Below are 15586 nucleotides of genomic sequence, written 5' to 3'. Positions count from 1 at the left end.
TCTGGGAAAGGGGTTCTAGGTTAGGATGACCCGTTCAGTTCATGCAGACATTCATGGACACTCGGTATTTCCCCCGGGCTGAATGGGGGCCTCACGCGGCAGTCACTGCCCAGCCCACGTCCCCATCCCGCCGGTGCCGGCGCGCGGGGAGGGGGGCGGGGCATGCCGAGGCGCCGAAACCGGCTCATAATGGATGCCCAATAAACGGTGGTCGAGTGAAAATTCCTCCAGGGTCAGAAAAGGTGCCCTGCTTGGTGGACTTGAGAGGGCGGCGCCGGAGGGTCTTGCAGCGGTGACGACTTCGCCCCGCCACGCCCCCCTTGCCCTCTGCGTGTGGGACCTGGGTCCCGAGAAGCGCCCGCTTCCGCTGCAGAGTGCGCTCACCGAACAGCTGTCCACGCCGCCCTGCGGGAAGCCGGCGCACAGCATGCGACTGCTGATCTGCACCGGGTAGAAGCGGCGGCACGTCTGCTCGCTGAGGAGGCGCACGGCCGCCTTCTGCAGCTGCCGCGCCATCGAGCCTGCGGGGGAAACGGGAGCCGTGGGCCGAGGGCCCTCTCGCCGCGGCGGGGGGAGGGGGGGCAGCCGAGCCTACCTCCCTCGCGCACCGAGCCCCAGCCGGTGATGACGCAGCGCGCGCCGTCGGGGGGCCGCGGCGTGGGCTCGGGCAGGCAGATGGGCCGCACCAGGCGGCCGCGGCGCACGGGCCCCGCCAGCTCGAGCAGCGCCACGTCGTAGTCGAGCGTGTAGAGGTTGTAGAAGGGGTGTTTGTAGATGCGCGCCACCCGCTCCAGCTGCCCCTCGGCGCCACTCAGGAACGGCGTGCCCAGGAAGGCCGCCCACTGCTTGGGGTCCCCGTAGCTGCAGGGCGCGCGGGGACAGGCGTCGGCCCGAATCCCCGCGCCCCGGGCGCGCGCCCCCCCCCCATCTGGAAATGGGGCTGTTGTCGCTTCCCCCTAGGACGGCGGGGAGGGTGCGGGGGTCCCGTGCCTGGAGTGAGTGCTACCGCGCACGGAGGTGACACCACAAGCGTATCCGTTCCCGTCAAGTATTAGGGCTCTGGCCCTGGGAGGCGCGCTGCGCGTTTCCCTGGAGGACAGGGCCCCTAGCCTGGTCCGCCGTATGAGCGCCCTACCGGGAAGGGGACTCACCACTGGGTGGCCTTTGGGTCTGGTGCCAAGTGCCAGTGGGGCGGGCCAAGGTGGGAGTGTTCCATGGGTCCCCAGAGCCCGCCCCCCGCTCCCCCTCCGCAGACCTGGCCCCCTGGTGCCGGGAGAGGCCATGGCCAGGGTTCGGGGTGGGGGGTGGGGGGGCTGCGGGGCTGGACGGGACCGCGGCGCCGCACGGCCAGGGGAGGGGCTGTATAGAGTAGGGGCCGGTCTGGGGCGGTGGGTGCCAGTGGCTGGGGAGGGCATTTGGGGCCGAAGCGTGGACAGGCGACCCGGTGAGTTTTCAGACAAGGCGCTCCAGTGAAGCGCACAGGCCAGGGGCGTTGGGGCGGCGGACTCACACATCGAAGCAGTGCGCCGCCGACAGCAGCCACCTCTCGGCCACCAGGACGGCCCCGCAGCGGTGCTCCCGGCGCCGCAGCCACAGGCTCACCTGCCACGGCCACTCCCCGCGGGCCGCGGCACTGCCGCCCACGATCCTGGTCATCGCCGCCACCGGTGCCAGGCCACAGTCTGCGGGGGAGTCGGGTGACAGATGGGCGGGCGAGCGCATCCCCGCCTGCGCGCGCAGGGTAGGAGGAGCCCACACTAGGTTGGGGGACCTGCCTCGGGAAACCTCCGCTGTCAGGAACACTGGGCCTGGTGGTTGGGGCTGCAAATGAGGCTTCTCTGAGCTCTGCTCAAATAGTATTTGGAATGCATTTTAGGTTTGCCTCCTTCGTGGCTGAGGGCCAGCCCAGCAACTCTGCTCACCTCCCTCTCCTCACCAGGCGTCTCCCACTGCCCTAGTAGCCAAGTTCCTTGCTGCCCCGGGGCCTTTGCACACCCTAGGCTGCTGCCCAATAGGCCCCTTCCCTGTCCCAACAGCTCCTGCACTGCCCTGGATGCCCTCTCTGGGCATCTCCCCTTACTGGGGTCCTGTGTGACTCAGTATCCTTCCCTCGACACTTCCTCCAGGCTGTGACATGTATCACTCCCCCTCCCCCAGCACAAGATGCCCTCTCAGAACACTACTGCAGACAGAACAAACTGGTGGTTGTAATAGGGGCACTCAGGGACCCCCCCATCATTCCCACAAGGAATTTCCCGCCTCCGGAACAGTCCTCCTTCCCCAGCCCGCCTTTCCTGCCCTTCAGCCTCCTGTCCCAACCTCAGCTGGAAGGGGAGAACGGAGAGATGGGGGGCCACCTGCCCGGTTCCCTCTCAGCCCCACCCCCAACACGCCAACACCATGGGGATCTTGCCCAAGACCAGGAGGCCTGGGGAATCTGATGGAAACAGCTCCTCTCCTGGAAGTGCCCCCCCACGCTGAACAACGCGAGAATGTGTGCCATTCCCGGGGGCTTCCTCACCTCCGCTGGAGGCCAAGTTAAGAACTTGGCTGTAACTATTAGAACAGTAAAAATCACCAGGGCGGGAGGCCAGACCCAGATCAAGCCGGCTACAGAGACAGTGTTTCTGCCAAGAACAAGCAGCGGCAGCTGTGAAGTGTCCCTGAGTGTCCCTGCTGGAAGCTTCCCCGCACCCAGACCAGCAGAAACTGCCATCAGGAACCAGAGCCACGTGAACAGAAGACCCCCTTTGGCCTGGGACCTTGGTCTCCTTTGCAGTCCAGGCGCATAACTTCTCAGCGGGTTCCGGACTGGATGCTCCGCATCCGTCTTAACTTTGTGTTGCCAGGGAAACAGGACCTGGGTCCCCCTGAAAAGGTCTAGACGACCCTTGCCCGGACCCCTGGCATGTGGCCGACTGGGCCCGCAGCCAACAGAGACTGCTTCTTTTCGATGCCCTCCACCCCCTCTGTGCCCCCAGACCCTTCCTTGGTCTGGGAGCCGTGCGATGGTTCTGAAGGTGTGCGGGCTGCCTCGCTGCAGCGAGCCCCTAAACCTGGCTTTGTGGGCACAGGTCTGTGCCTGAGCGACCCAGGCTCATCGGGCCACGTGTGCACACGTCCACACGTGTGCGAGGGAAAGGGAAGAGAATAGGGAAGAGAAGGCGGCACATCCTTAAAGACAGTGACCCTGAGCGCTTTCCCCCAGCTCCTGTGTCCTGGGGTTAGACCAGACGCACACACCCCTGAACAGGACAGTGGGGATCCAGGGGGCCCAGGGAGGGACCCTGACGCAGGAGGGAAGCAGGGAAACCCCCCTGGGTCGCAGTCTCTCTAGGGGAGTCGGTGAGGATGCTGGAGATGGGGACTTGGAACAGCCGGGAATTCTGGGAAACTCCCCAGGAGGAAGGAAAGCGGATGCAGCCAGCAGAGGCCCGCAGCCCCACGCGCTGAACCCCTGGGACCCCCAGAAGCGTGCTCGGTCCCTCCCTGCCGACCTGCTCCCGCCTGAATGAAGCCAGGCCGCCGTCCCTCAGCATCTGGACACGAGCACAACGTTCATGTCTGCTGGGGGCAGGCGGGGGCGGCGTGCCCAGGGCCCTCCCCCATCCCCCCACCCCGCCTGCACCCTAATTGGTAGGGCCCCTCCTCTGTGGCAGCACTTCCTCTCTGAGTTTTGCCACCTACCACTGGGTCCCTTGAAACTGACACGTGGGGGGGGGGGGGTTGGCAGGGCAGGAGTGGGATGGTTGCTAAGACAGGGGTCCCCCCAGCACACCCCGCGCCCCACAGAAGCCAGGCCTTGTCCTGCCCTTGGTTCCCCACGACGCTGCAGCCAGTAGGAAGCTGGCCGCTCTTGATGGCGTTTTACTCCGGACCTGCCAATACGCGTTCGTACCTTCTGATCACTGTTTCATAAAAAACGCTTTAGTCACGCACGAAGGATGTCAAAGGCACGTTCTCCGTCAGTATCTCTCTGGGCCCGTTCTGCCAAGATGGGCTGAGCTAATTTAGCCAGGGGCCCCTGAGCGGAGCCTGTGGGGTCAGCTGGGGCCTGCACAGTCCCCTTTTCCCTCCTGCCTGCCAGGGACCGTGTGTGTGCGTCGCCAACGTCTGGTTCCCTGCCGCGCCGCATGGCATCGCACGGCAGGCTCGGCCCGGGGCGGCCGGAGGAGGGTTTCAAGCATGGACGACGGGTGCCTGGACGTCCGTGATGACCCTCCCGCCGGGCACTTCCCCACATGCCCTGGTGCCTCAGAAAAGTCTGCGTTTTGTAACAGGAGCAGACAGCGGCGCCTGGGTGGCCGTCAATTGAGCGTCCGCCTCTTGGCTTCAGCCCAAGTCGTGGTCTCAGGGTTGTGGGATCGAGCCTCATGTTGGGCACAGCGCACAGCCTGCTTGGGATTCTCTCTCTGTCCCTCTCCTTTTGCCCCTCCCCCACCCTTGCACACTCTCTCAAAATAAATAATAAATAAGCATTAAAAAAATAAAGGAGTGCCCGGGTGGCTCAGTTGGTTGAGCGGCCAGCTTTGGCTCAGGTCATGATTTCATGGTTCATGAGTTCAAGCCCCGTGTCAGGCTCTGTGCTGACAGCTCAGAGCCTGGAGCCTGTTTCAGATTCTGTGTCTCCCTCTCTCTCTGCCCCGCTCTCTGTCTCAAAAATAAACAGTAAAAATTTTTTTTAATAAAAAATAGGGGCACCTGGGTGGCTCAGTAGGTTAAGCATCTGGCTTCAGCCAGGGTCATGGTCTTGTGGTTTGTGGGTTCGAGGCCGACATCAAATTTTGCACTGACAGTGCAAAGCCTGCTTGGGATTCTCTCTTCCTCTCTCTCTGCCCCTCCCCTACTTAGGCTCTCTCTCTCTAAGTGAATAAACAGACTTAAAAAAATGAAAAATAAATAAGTAAATAAATAATAAATAACACAGGAGCAGACAGGGGCTTGGGGCTAAGGCATTTGCCACTAGACAACATACATCTGGCCAACCAGTGCCCGTGTCCCTGGCTCTCAGGACTGGGGGGGGGGGGGTGCTGATCCAGTGTGACAGGTGTCCTTACAGGTGACGACATGAGGACACAGACACGTACAGAGGGACGATCCCATGAGGACACAGACAAGGGAGAGAACAGTGTCTACACAGACTTCTGACCTCCAGCCTGGGTGAGAAGAAGCGTCTGTTGGTGAAGCCTGCCCCCACCCTCCGCGCACTGTGGCCCCTGTGACATTAACAGCGTGGGCAGACCCACACGGGACCCCTGCCACCCGCACATCACTCCACTCGCCCCAGTACCTGGTGGCTGGAAGCCCACGGTGGTCCTCGGGGGGTCTGGGAGGGGTGTCTGTCCCCCAGCAGTGGCGGTTACGGTGGCTGCAGTCATGTTGGCGGGCTGGCTGGTTGCCCTGCTGGTGGCCGAGGGGGTGGCTGTGCTGGCCGGGACTCCCGGGACTGTGAAGGCAGCTGCCGTCCCAGAGGACTGCCTGGTGGCGGGGGTCCTCCCGGTGGGGAGGAGGCCGGAGGACATGGTGTCCAGGATCCAGCCCTTCAGCCTGGTGATTCGAGCGTACACGCCAGGTCTCCGGGCCTGAGCGCAGCCGACCCCCCAGCTCACAATCCCCGCCAGGTAAAACACACCGGGGGCCTCCTCACAGGCCAGGGGTCCCCCGGAGTCGCCCTGAAAGGGAAGGAAGGAGAAGGTGAGTTACATCTGTTGTGGCCATCATTTCACACCGTGCGTGAGACCACACGCTGTCCGCCCCAGCACACGCGATGATGCAGATCACTTATTCCTCAGAGACTTGGGGGGGGGGGGGGGGGAGAGGGGAGGAAGTTAAAGGAAAAAAGTAAAGAGCTGGCTGTGACCCTGCGGCGCCTTGTCTGCAGGGGGCACTGCCTGGCCCTCCAGCCTTCCCATGGGTGGCTGAGACCCATCAGTGGAGCAGGAGACACGGCACGGGGGCTCCGGAGACCTGGCTTCAGACTTTGCATGACCTTGATCAAGTCACTTCTCTCTGAACTTCAATTTTTCCTGCTTTTGTTCTTGAGATGTAAAAAAAAAAAACAAAAAAAACAAAACAAAAAACAAAACAAAACAAAAACCGCAGAAAACCCAGTCAATCTCTGCTCATTAGCCGCCAGCCTTTTTTCTATACGTTTCAAAAAAAATTACACCAGTAACATACTGCTCTTCCTTTAAAAAGAAAAAAAAAAAAAAAAAAAAAACCAAATTTTTTTTTTTAATTTTTTTTTGCGAGAGGGAAAGAGAGCGGGAAAGGGGCACAGGGAGAGACAGGATCCCCCAGCAGTTTCCATGTAGTCTGCACAGAGCCGTCTGGACACGGGGCTCCAAGTCCCGGACTGTGAGATCATGACCCGAAATCAAGAGTCAGAGGCTCAACGGACTGAGCCACCCAGGCGCCCCCATTTTGTTTTTTAATTTTTTTTCATGTTTATTTATTTTTGAGACAGAGAGAGACAGAGCATGAATGGGGGAGGGTCAGAGAGAGGAGACACAGAATCCGAAGCAGGCTCCAGGCTCTGAGCTGTCAGCACAGAGCCTGACACAGAGCCCGAACCCACGAACCGTGAGATCATGACCTGAGCTGAAGTCGGACACTTAACCGACAGAGCCAGCCAGGCACCCCTTGCTTTTCTTTAAAAATTCAGAATGTTACAATAGAGCTTAGGCCACACAGCAGACTGCTTTTCCCAAAGGTGGCAGGAGACTGTCTCCCTCATCCCACATGTGCTCTTTGAACGAGGAGATCTTGGCACTCCTCCCATTGGGTGGTGGGGGTCTGCCTCTCCACATGACCCTGGGCACAGCTCTGTGGCTGCCTTCGCCCCTAGACTTTGGGGACAGTGATGCCAGGTGACTTCCATCTTGCTGCCTTGAATTACCTGCTCTTGGGAGCCAGCCAGCACGTTTCGAGGTGGAAAGGAGCCCAGGCGGAGTCCACGTGGAGAGGCCACGTGTAGGGTGTAGCTGAGACCCCAGCCAACAACCGGTATTGGATGTGCAAGTCGAAACCCCTTCAGAATCTCCTGGGACATCAGCCTTTGAGCCGTCCCACTGCAGGCCGCAGACGCCATGTGGAGCACACAAGCTAGCCCCACTGGGCCCCACCGGAATTTCCAACCCACAAAATCTATGATTGGAAGAAATGGCTGTTTCACACAACCAAGCTTTGGGGAGTTTTGTTACACAGCAGCAGGGACTGACACAGCCCTGCCCCTGGTCCCGGGGCCCCATTTTCCCAAAAGTGAACATATTAGGAGCTTGGTGGGTCCCACTATGCTTTTACATTTATTAGTAATTTTAGAAAATATGTAGTGCTGTCTTTAAAATGTACATAAATGTCACGTGTAATATTTTACAACTTGCTTCATTCATTCAAGTCACAGCAGCCCTAGCAGACAGGTATTACTATGACCCCGTTTTACAGACAAGAATCTGAGACCCAGAGAGGTTGAGTAACGTGCCTGGAGTCACGGAGCTTGTGGGAAGAGGAGCCAGGATTTGAACCCACAAGTGCACTTCCCAGAAGCTGCCCTAGAGGTTCCCACTGCAAGTTATTTGCCACATCTCCCTCAACTGCGGCCTGTGAGTGTACATTTATGTTGCACCCGATATTTTTTTTTTTTCAACGTTTTTTATTTATTTTTGGGACAGAGAGAAACAGAGCATGAACGGGGGAGGGGCAGAGAGAGAGGGAGACACAGAATCGGAAACAGGCTCCAGGCTCCGAGCCATCAGCCCAGAGCCCGACGCGGGGCTCGAACTCACGGACCGCGAGATCGTGTCCTGGCTGAAGTCGGACGCTCAACCGACTGCGCCACCCAGGCGCCCCATGCAGCCGATATTTTCAACCCGGCGGACGTGAGCAATACCTCTGAGTGTTACTACTGAAGTCCACCCTTTGGGGCCCTGGCCCTCTCTGCTGGGACGAGCAGGCGGAATCCGTCCCTGCTGAGCTCTTACCAAAGTGCAGGTTCAGGAGCCCCATCGATGAGTCTCGTTCCAAGTCACTAAGCTTCGGGCTGGTTGTTGACACAGAAGTAGGAGCCATCACCACTTTCGATTTTGTTGTTCCCGGCGGTACACACATTCCTGATTCTTCTTTACCAGGATTATCCTGCCTGGTCAGGTACCATTACTTTGCTCTCCTGCGTGAATTTAAAACCAGCCTGCCAAGTCATATGGTGAAATGCTATTGGAATTTTGCCTGGAATTGCAGTGATTTATAGGAAAAAATGGAGACAAACAGATCTTCATAATATTGTCTTACCATCCATGAATATGGTATGTTTTTCCATTCATTCAGACCTTTTTATTTTTTTCAGAGTTTAGTAACATTCTCCACGAAAACCTTGAACATCTGGAGTTTACTTCTAGACACCACACCGATTTTGTTCCGTCAGTGGGATCCCTTTTTCTAGGAAGCTGATTTTTGCTGGGAAAAGAAACGTTCTTGACTTTGTATGACCTTGTATCAAGCCAGACTTGCTGGACTCTTTTGAATCGTTGTAGTTTCTTACTTGGCTCTCTGTGTTTTTATTTTATTTTATTTTTTTGGTAGACAGTCACGTTACTGCAGATTACATTTTTGTCTACTTTACAAATCCCTATGCTTTTCTTTTTTCTTGACTTCCCGCATTAATCCAGATGCCCTTGGTGACAGCAGGCAGCCTGGCGTGTGAATGGAAGGCTTTGTTTCACCATCAACATGATAGCTGTAGGTTTCTGTTGTCTTTCATAGGATTGGAATTTCTTAAAATCGTAATTACGAATGGTTGTTAAAAAGTATCGGATGCCTTTTTCTGTGGTTTTGGAGAAGACGCCCTTTTTCCCTTTTGGTCCACTAATGTGATGAGTGGCGTTACTGGGTTCTCCTGTGTCAGACTAGATTTTATGAGATAAACTCACTATGGTTGTGATTTATTTTCAACACATTAGATTTAGTCTAATATTTTATTAGGGGTTTTGCATCGATATTTCTTTAAGATTTTTAAAAATGTTTTTTGAGAAAGACAGACGTGGTAGGAAGAGGAGGAGAGGGGGAGAGAGGGAGGGGGAGAGGGAGAGAGCGGGGTGTGGGGGGGGGGCGGAATCCCAATCAGGCTCTGTGCTGTCAGTGCAAAGTCTGACATGGGGCTTGATCTTACAAACTGTGAGATCATGACCTAAGCCAAAACCGAATCAGATGCTTAACCAACTGAGCCACCCAGGCGCCCCACATCAATGTTTCCAAGACTATACATTTCCCCACTTGTGTATTTCTTTGGCCTTCACGGCATGGTTCTGGAGCCAGGTTTCCCCTAAGCTGGATCACACACACCTCAGGTGCTCACTGGCTACCCTGCGACACAGAGCAGTCACATGTGCCATAACTCGTGATTAGCTTTTTCTCCCGTGAATACATGCTGCACATTTTCAAGTTAGTGTCTGTATTTTTATGCACACCCACCTCATCTTCTGCTTGGAAATATGATTTCTCTAAACCACACATTTACAGGCATTCGGGTTCTCTTGAGGGTTCCCCTGCTCGCTGTGATGCGCTGGAAACTGTTTCCCTTCCGTCTGCGAACACGTCAGGCGGCCCCCTGGATGCTCACCTGGCAGGAGTCCACTTTGCCCTCCAGGAAGCCGGCGCAGAGCATCCTGTCCGTGAGGGAGGAGTTGTAGAGTGCGCTGCACGCCTTCTGGTCTATGATGCCCACAGATGCTCTCTGTAGAATGTCAGGCTTGGTGGCTGCCAAGGAGAGGAGGCCCCACACAAGCTCACTCACAGAGCGATCCCTCTTCCACGTCGGCTACGCTGTGGCAACACCCACCCGGGGAGGGGAGTCCCTGCCCTATGGATAAAGAACCACGGCCCCTCGGGGCCGCAGGGGTCCGTGCGGTCGTGTAGTGATAAGGGGGCGGACCCCGTGCTCCTACTCAGCACCCTAGACTCTCACCAACATCCCCAGGCGGATTCCCTAGCGCCTTGGGTGACCTGCAGGGAGGACAAAAGCAGCACTAACTCTTGGGGGTCCCTGAAGGGTACAGCACAAGGGTCTCCGAGCTTTTCTACCAAGGGCCACAGAGCACATAATCATGGCTTTACGGGCCAGACAGTCTCTGTTGGAACGACTGAGCTCTGCCCTTGTAGCAGGAAAGCCCCCAGAGACCGTCTGTAAGCCAGCGGATGGGCTGGGCGCCGATAAACCTTTACGAAGCAGCCACACTGCCCGTGCGCCAGAGCCCGCGACCCTGGGGGGAGCGGAGGGGAGAGGGGTTTGCAGGTGTGGGACCGGAGAGCCCGGTGGGGAGCTCACCGTTTCCCTCCTGTGTGTTACCCCAGCCGGAGATCATGCACTTCCGGCCCACAGGGAACTTCTGGATAGCCAGGGGCAGGCAGACAGGCTGGATGTACTTGTTGAAACCCAGGGGCCTGGCCAGCTCCAGCACGGCCACATCGAAGTCCAGGATGCCGGGGTTGTACTGGGGGTGCAGCACTGCCCGCTTGAGCCCCATCTTCACTGGGTTTCCGCCGACGCCCGTGAGGGACGCGGTGCCCAGGTGGGCCCGCACCAGCTCCACCTTCGTGCTGCCGACAAGGGGCCGCTCAGACACCCCGCTGCCCCCAGGACGCCAGGCCCAGCTGTGGGGCCCGGGCTCTGGGGAGGGGCGCCGGGAGGACGGAGGGGCCACATGGCTGTTGCCCAAAAGTGGTCCCAGGCCGGGGGCCTGTGGACAAGGCAGGGAGCCCCTGCGGGCTCATCTCCTCCGGCTGGAACACAAGGGGCCCCTGGTGCCCTGTGACTGACAGACTAGCCATGGGGCGGAGGCGAAGATGCCCCCACTTGTCCCCCAGAGACCAGCCCAGCAGAATCCTCCCCCCAGGAGCTGCGGCCCGGGTGGGGCCCTTGAGATGCCCCCCCCCCCAGAACCCTCACTTCTCCCGCCTGTTCCCTCTCCGGTTTGCAGCTGGACAGAACCAGTTCTTGAGCCCGGGGAAGGGCTGCCTCCGTGTGGCAGGATTCGTGTTCAGGGGAGGAGGGGGCAGGGCACCGAGTGACAGAGGGGCACAGGGGTGGCTGCGCAGACCCGGGGGCTGGGGTGGGTCTTACTGGTTGAAGCAGTGGGCGGCCGACAGCAGCCAGCGGTCCCCCACCACGGTGGCGCCACAGAAGTGCCGGGAACCTTCCTTCAGGCTGACCTGCCAGGGCACTTCCCCCGACACGGCTCCCAGCCCGCCCACGATCCGAGTGGGCTTCTCCATGGCGGGCCTGGCCCCGCACTCTGTGGGGAACGAGAGAGAAGGGCCCAGACGGCACACATCTCCTTCCCGCAGAGAGCTGCCGGGAGCCAGCACCCATCCGCCCAGTCCCGCAGGGGCGCACGCCTACCCTACCTGCGCCTGCGCCCCTAGAGAGTACCTTGTGGCTTAGAGGCGGTGACTGAGTCGGGAGGCGCGGCGCTGAGGCCCAGAGGGGGCCTGGTGGGGCTCTCAGGACTGGTGGGCCGGGCAGTGCTGGCGGTGGTGGAGGTGGGAGCCGCCGTGGGGGCCAGAGGCCGGCCTGCCGTGGTGACGGCCTCCAGGATCCAGTCACGCAGCCTGGTCACTCGGGCATAGACGCCGGGGCGTCCGGCTTCCGCACAACCTATTCCCCAGCTCACGATGCCGGCCAGGAAGAACCTGCCAGAGGGCTCCTCGCAGACTAGGGGGCCTCCCGAGTCGCCCTGGGAGACAGAGGCACGCCTTTGGGAGGGTCGGGGGCCCTGGCCGCAGCCAGTCCAGATCCCAGAGCCGCAGAGTCAGAGGAGTCCCCCCTCCCCACGGGCTCCTGGAGCCGAGGTGGCTGGCGAGCCTCCGTCCGCTCTTCGTAAACACACAGCAGGACAGCTGGACAGCTGGGCTGTGGGGTCTCCAAGACCTCGCTCGGTTCAGCCTCTGGCAGTGCAAAACCCAGCCCGAATTGACATCCCCTCCTCTCCTCGTCCACGGGATCTCTGACGATGTTGCCACTTGCCAAGGCGGCCAGTGTGGCTGCCCCTGTGTCTCACTGGCAGCGAAGGGCCTGGTCTGCCCTCACACATCCTGTCCGCTCACCCTTTCCCTTCTCGCTCCCAGCTCGCCTGGACTCTCACGTTCCCCAGCACACGCCCTCTGCCACCATTTCCCCACCTTTTCCACAGGCCCCGGTTTTGCTGTGGCACCGAGTGCAGGCAGCAGTGTCCCCCCCTCCCCCCGGCCAGTGGGCTTGAGAAATGAGACCAGAGGCATAAAGGAAAAAGGAGATCCGGAGCCGTGCTAGAAGTCAGGCAGGGAAGTCTTGGTGGCAGACTGGAAACTGTGAGCACCCCCTCTTCCAGGGCGGAAACCTGGGGGCCTCGGGCAGGTGGGGCGGGGCCTGGGGCCTCTGGACTTGGCCCCAGGCCCCAGGGGCCGTGGGGCTCACCTGGCAGGAGTCCACCTTCCCGTCCAGGTAGCCGGCACACAGCATCCTGTCGGTGAGCGAGCGGCCATACAGGCTGGCACACAGGCCCTGGTCCAGCAGCTCCACTGCGGCTTTCTGCAGCGTTTCTGGCTTGACCACTGCCCAGGACAGAGAGACGCCAGCAGGATGAGCGCTTCGGGGCCCCGGGCAGCCACCCCGAGGCTGGAGGCTGCAGGCCGTCTCTGCTCCGGCCCTCGGCTTCCCCAGCGGGAAGGGGATCCGCGGCAGCAGCCAGCTCGCAAACCGGCAGAGCACACACCCCACAAATGCCCGCCAGCGACCTCCGTGGCCCAGGCGGCGGAGAGGCATCCAAGTGAACACCCGAGACTGGGCTCCTTCCTCACCTCCCTCCTGAAACCTGCTCTGCCCTGAGCCTCCCCGTACCTGCTTCTGCTATCATTCTTGTCCTACTCTGCTGAAACCTTTTCTCGGCCTGCAGCCAGTGCCTTCTTTGCTACAGATTAGGTTGCCCTCTCCCCACATCCTGCAGGGTGATGCCCTCCCCCCATCCCGGCTCAAATTAAAAGTCCAAGTCTGGACCACCGACCCCAGAGCCTTTGCGCATGCTGTCCCAGCTGCCTAGAGCGCTGTCTGTCCCTACACAATCTGCCTGCCTTCCCCCCTCACCCCCATTCTCAAGAAGCCCCTCCCGACCACCCTATTAAAGCTCGCAGCCCCCATCTCCACCCAACCTTAGTCTCCAGTGCACTCCTCGCCACCTGTCGTCCTCGCCACCTACTTCCTCCCAGGGCTGTGCTGTCCAGTCTGGCAGCCACTGGCTACACGTGGCTATTTAAATGTAGATCTAAATGCGTACGACGCAACAAAATGTAAAAACTCGGTTTCCCAGGCACACGGCCACGGCCAGCTTGCAGGGGGCTGCTGGCTCCTATAGCGGGTGACACAAACACAAAGCACAGCCCCCACCCCCCAAGGGAAGCGCTCTTGGATAGTGCCGGTCTGGCCTGGGAGCCCCTCGTGGCGAGGCTCACTGCTCTGCTCCCTGCCCCGCCCTTGGACCTGTGGTCGGTGAACGAGGGAGGCTGAAACGAAATGTTGGTGGCCTGGGCTTAATTATCTTTATAGTCCCTCCTAATTAGTCCATGTGGAAAATACCTTTGCTTTTCAGAAGGGGTAAAAATCATACGACATTTTTCTTTTCTTTCGTATCAGGCAGGCACAGACCTGAGAAAACCCCAAATCACGGGCCATGGGCCCTGCACCTGAAGTCAGCTGCGGTGGACGCCCAGACCCTTTCGACAGGGCAAAGCTGCCCCTCAACTTGGGGGGCCCTAGGGCACCCCCCACTTGCATGCACAGCCACTGGGCCAGCCTGGACAGTTTGCTCTAGAATGTTCTAGACTAGTGTCATCCAATAGGACTTCCCGCAATGATGGGACTTCTCGCTGCAGGACAACCCCCTGTCCGTATACTTTATCTCATCCACTGGGTCAGAGCTGAGGCGTCACTTTCACGGTCGTTCCCTGAAGCCATCCCCACCCCAAATCCTTTTCCCTGAAACATCCTGTGGGTTTCCTTCCAGCACCTTCTGTCAGATTACAGTGGATTCTCACCCCTCCTCCGAGACAGTTCTGTTCTGTAAAGTCGCCACAAACCCTGACTTATCGCTTCTGTAGCGTGGCTTGTGGGGGGCAGAGGGCAGGTTCCTAGGAGCCTCTGCTCTCAAGGTCCGTAACTTACGGTGTGTGTGCCTCTGAGCACGCGCACTTCCCTGAGTTTACGCTCTGGAACCCACCGCGGGAAGCAGCTTACTAGACACCCCGGCCTGTCTGCACCTAGAGACGCCAGCCGCCACTCTGCCCCAGGGGCCATTTTAGCAACCACCCACAAAGAGCACAAAAACGCACAAAACGTGGCAGTGAATACGCCACGGGAAGGACGCCGGTTTCTGGCCTGAGCTGAAACAGCAGGGCACATTCGCAAATGGCACAGAACTGCCCAGAGTACCCTCTGGGGCGGCGGGCACCGCAGGCACGGAGCGCCAGGACCCCCGGCCGCGGGAGGAGGCAGGGGCGGAGCGACTTACGGAAGTCCTCCTTGAGGTAGCCCCAGCCGGAGATGAGGCACTTCCTCCGCGGCGGGAAGACGTGCGTGGCGGCAGGCAGGCACACGGGCTGGACGTGCCTGCCGAAGGCCAGCGGGCCGTCCAGCTCCAGCACCGCCACGTCGAAGTCGGCCGTGTCCGGGTTGTACAGGGGGTGCGGGGTGATGCGGGCCACGCGCACCCGCACCGTGCTGGCCTCTGCGCCACTGAGGTGGGTCGTGCCCGCGTAGGCCACCCACTCCGCCGGGTCTTGGAACCTGCGGGGCACAGAAGCCACAGCTCCAGGGCCCACCCGGCACAGACGGGCAGCGGGGGCGGTGAGGGAGGCACCCGCCCTGGGAGCGGGCGTGATTAGGGTGCGCCCGGAAACTCAGTCATCACGCGACTTTGTCGAAAATGGAAATGGACGCACACGAACCCATTCCACGCCAATTTTCAGCATTTGAAACAAAGACAGATCTGGGTGCAGTGTTGGGGTGGGGGCCAAAGCCCACAGGCCTTGGGATAAACCGTGTCTTCGCGCCATACCGCAGAACGTCCAAATGAATGCCGAACCCACGACAAAGTGTGGACATTTTAAATTTTTTTTTTTCAACGTTTTTTTTTTTATTTATTTTTGGGACAGAGAGAGACAGAGCATGAACGGGGGAGGGGCAGAGAGAGAGGGAGACACAGAATCGGAAACAGGCTCCAGGCTCCGAGCCATCAGCCCAGAGCCCGACGCGGGGCTCGAACTCACAGACCGCGAGATCGTGACCTGGCTGAAGTCGGAAGCTTAACCGACTGCGCCACCCAGGCGCCCCTAAAGTGTGGACATTTTACATAAACACAGGATCTGGCTGCCCCAGCCCCACTCACCGCCCAGCCTTCCCAGAAGCCCCGGCCGGTCAGATCTGCTCTGAATTTCCCAACTGGACATTCTGTTCATTGTGGATTTTGTTTTTTTGCGTTAATTTTTATTTTTTTGCAACATGACATGAAAGTATTACTTGTCATAATGCCTGTTCTGGGCAACAGCTGACACTTTGCCCCCCCCC

At 59.3% G+C, this 15586-nt stretch overlaps 1 protein-coding gene across 1 annotated transcript in view; it reads right to left on the bottom strand.

Annotated features, from left to right (window-relative positions):
- Window positions 1–75: 75 nt before the first annotated feature.
- TMPRSS9 (transmembrane serine protease 9) overlaps window positions 76–15586 on the bottom strand; it is a 29190-nt gene continuing 13679 nt past the window's right edge. The window contains 11 exon segments of the mRNA XM_049642363.1: window positions 76–142; window positions 145–521; window positions 596–861; window positions 1511–1682; window positions 5291–5672; window positions 9614–9750; window positions 10319–10590; window positions 11114–11285; window positions 11423–11726; window positions 12446–12582; window positions 14532–14806. Of these exon segments, the coding sequence (XP_049498320.1) occupies window positions 92–142; window positions 145–521; window positions 596–861; window positions 1511–1682; window positions 5291–5672; window positions 9614–9750; window positions 10319–10590; window positions 11114–11285; window positions 11423–11726; window positions 12446–12582; window positions 14532–14806 (2545 nt within the window). The 3' untranslated portion in view covers window positions 76–91.

This window comes from Panthera uncia, chromosome A2 (genome assembly GCF_023721935.1).
Source record: "Panthera uncia isolate 11264 chromosome A2, Puncia_PCG_1.0, whole genome shotgun sequence".
Classification (NCBI taxonomy): Eukaryota; Metazoa; Chordata; class Mammalia; order Carnivora; family Felidae; genus Panthera; species Panthera uncia.
Note: the sequence above shows the minus strand (reverse complement) of the source record. Positions and strands in the feature narration are given on the sequence as shown.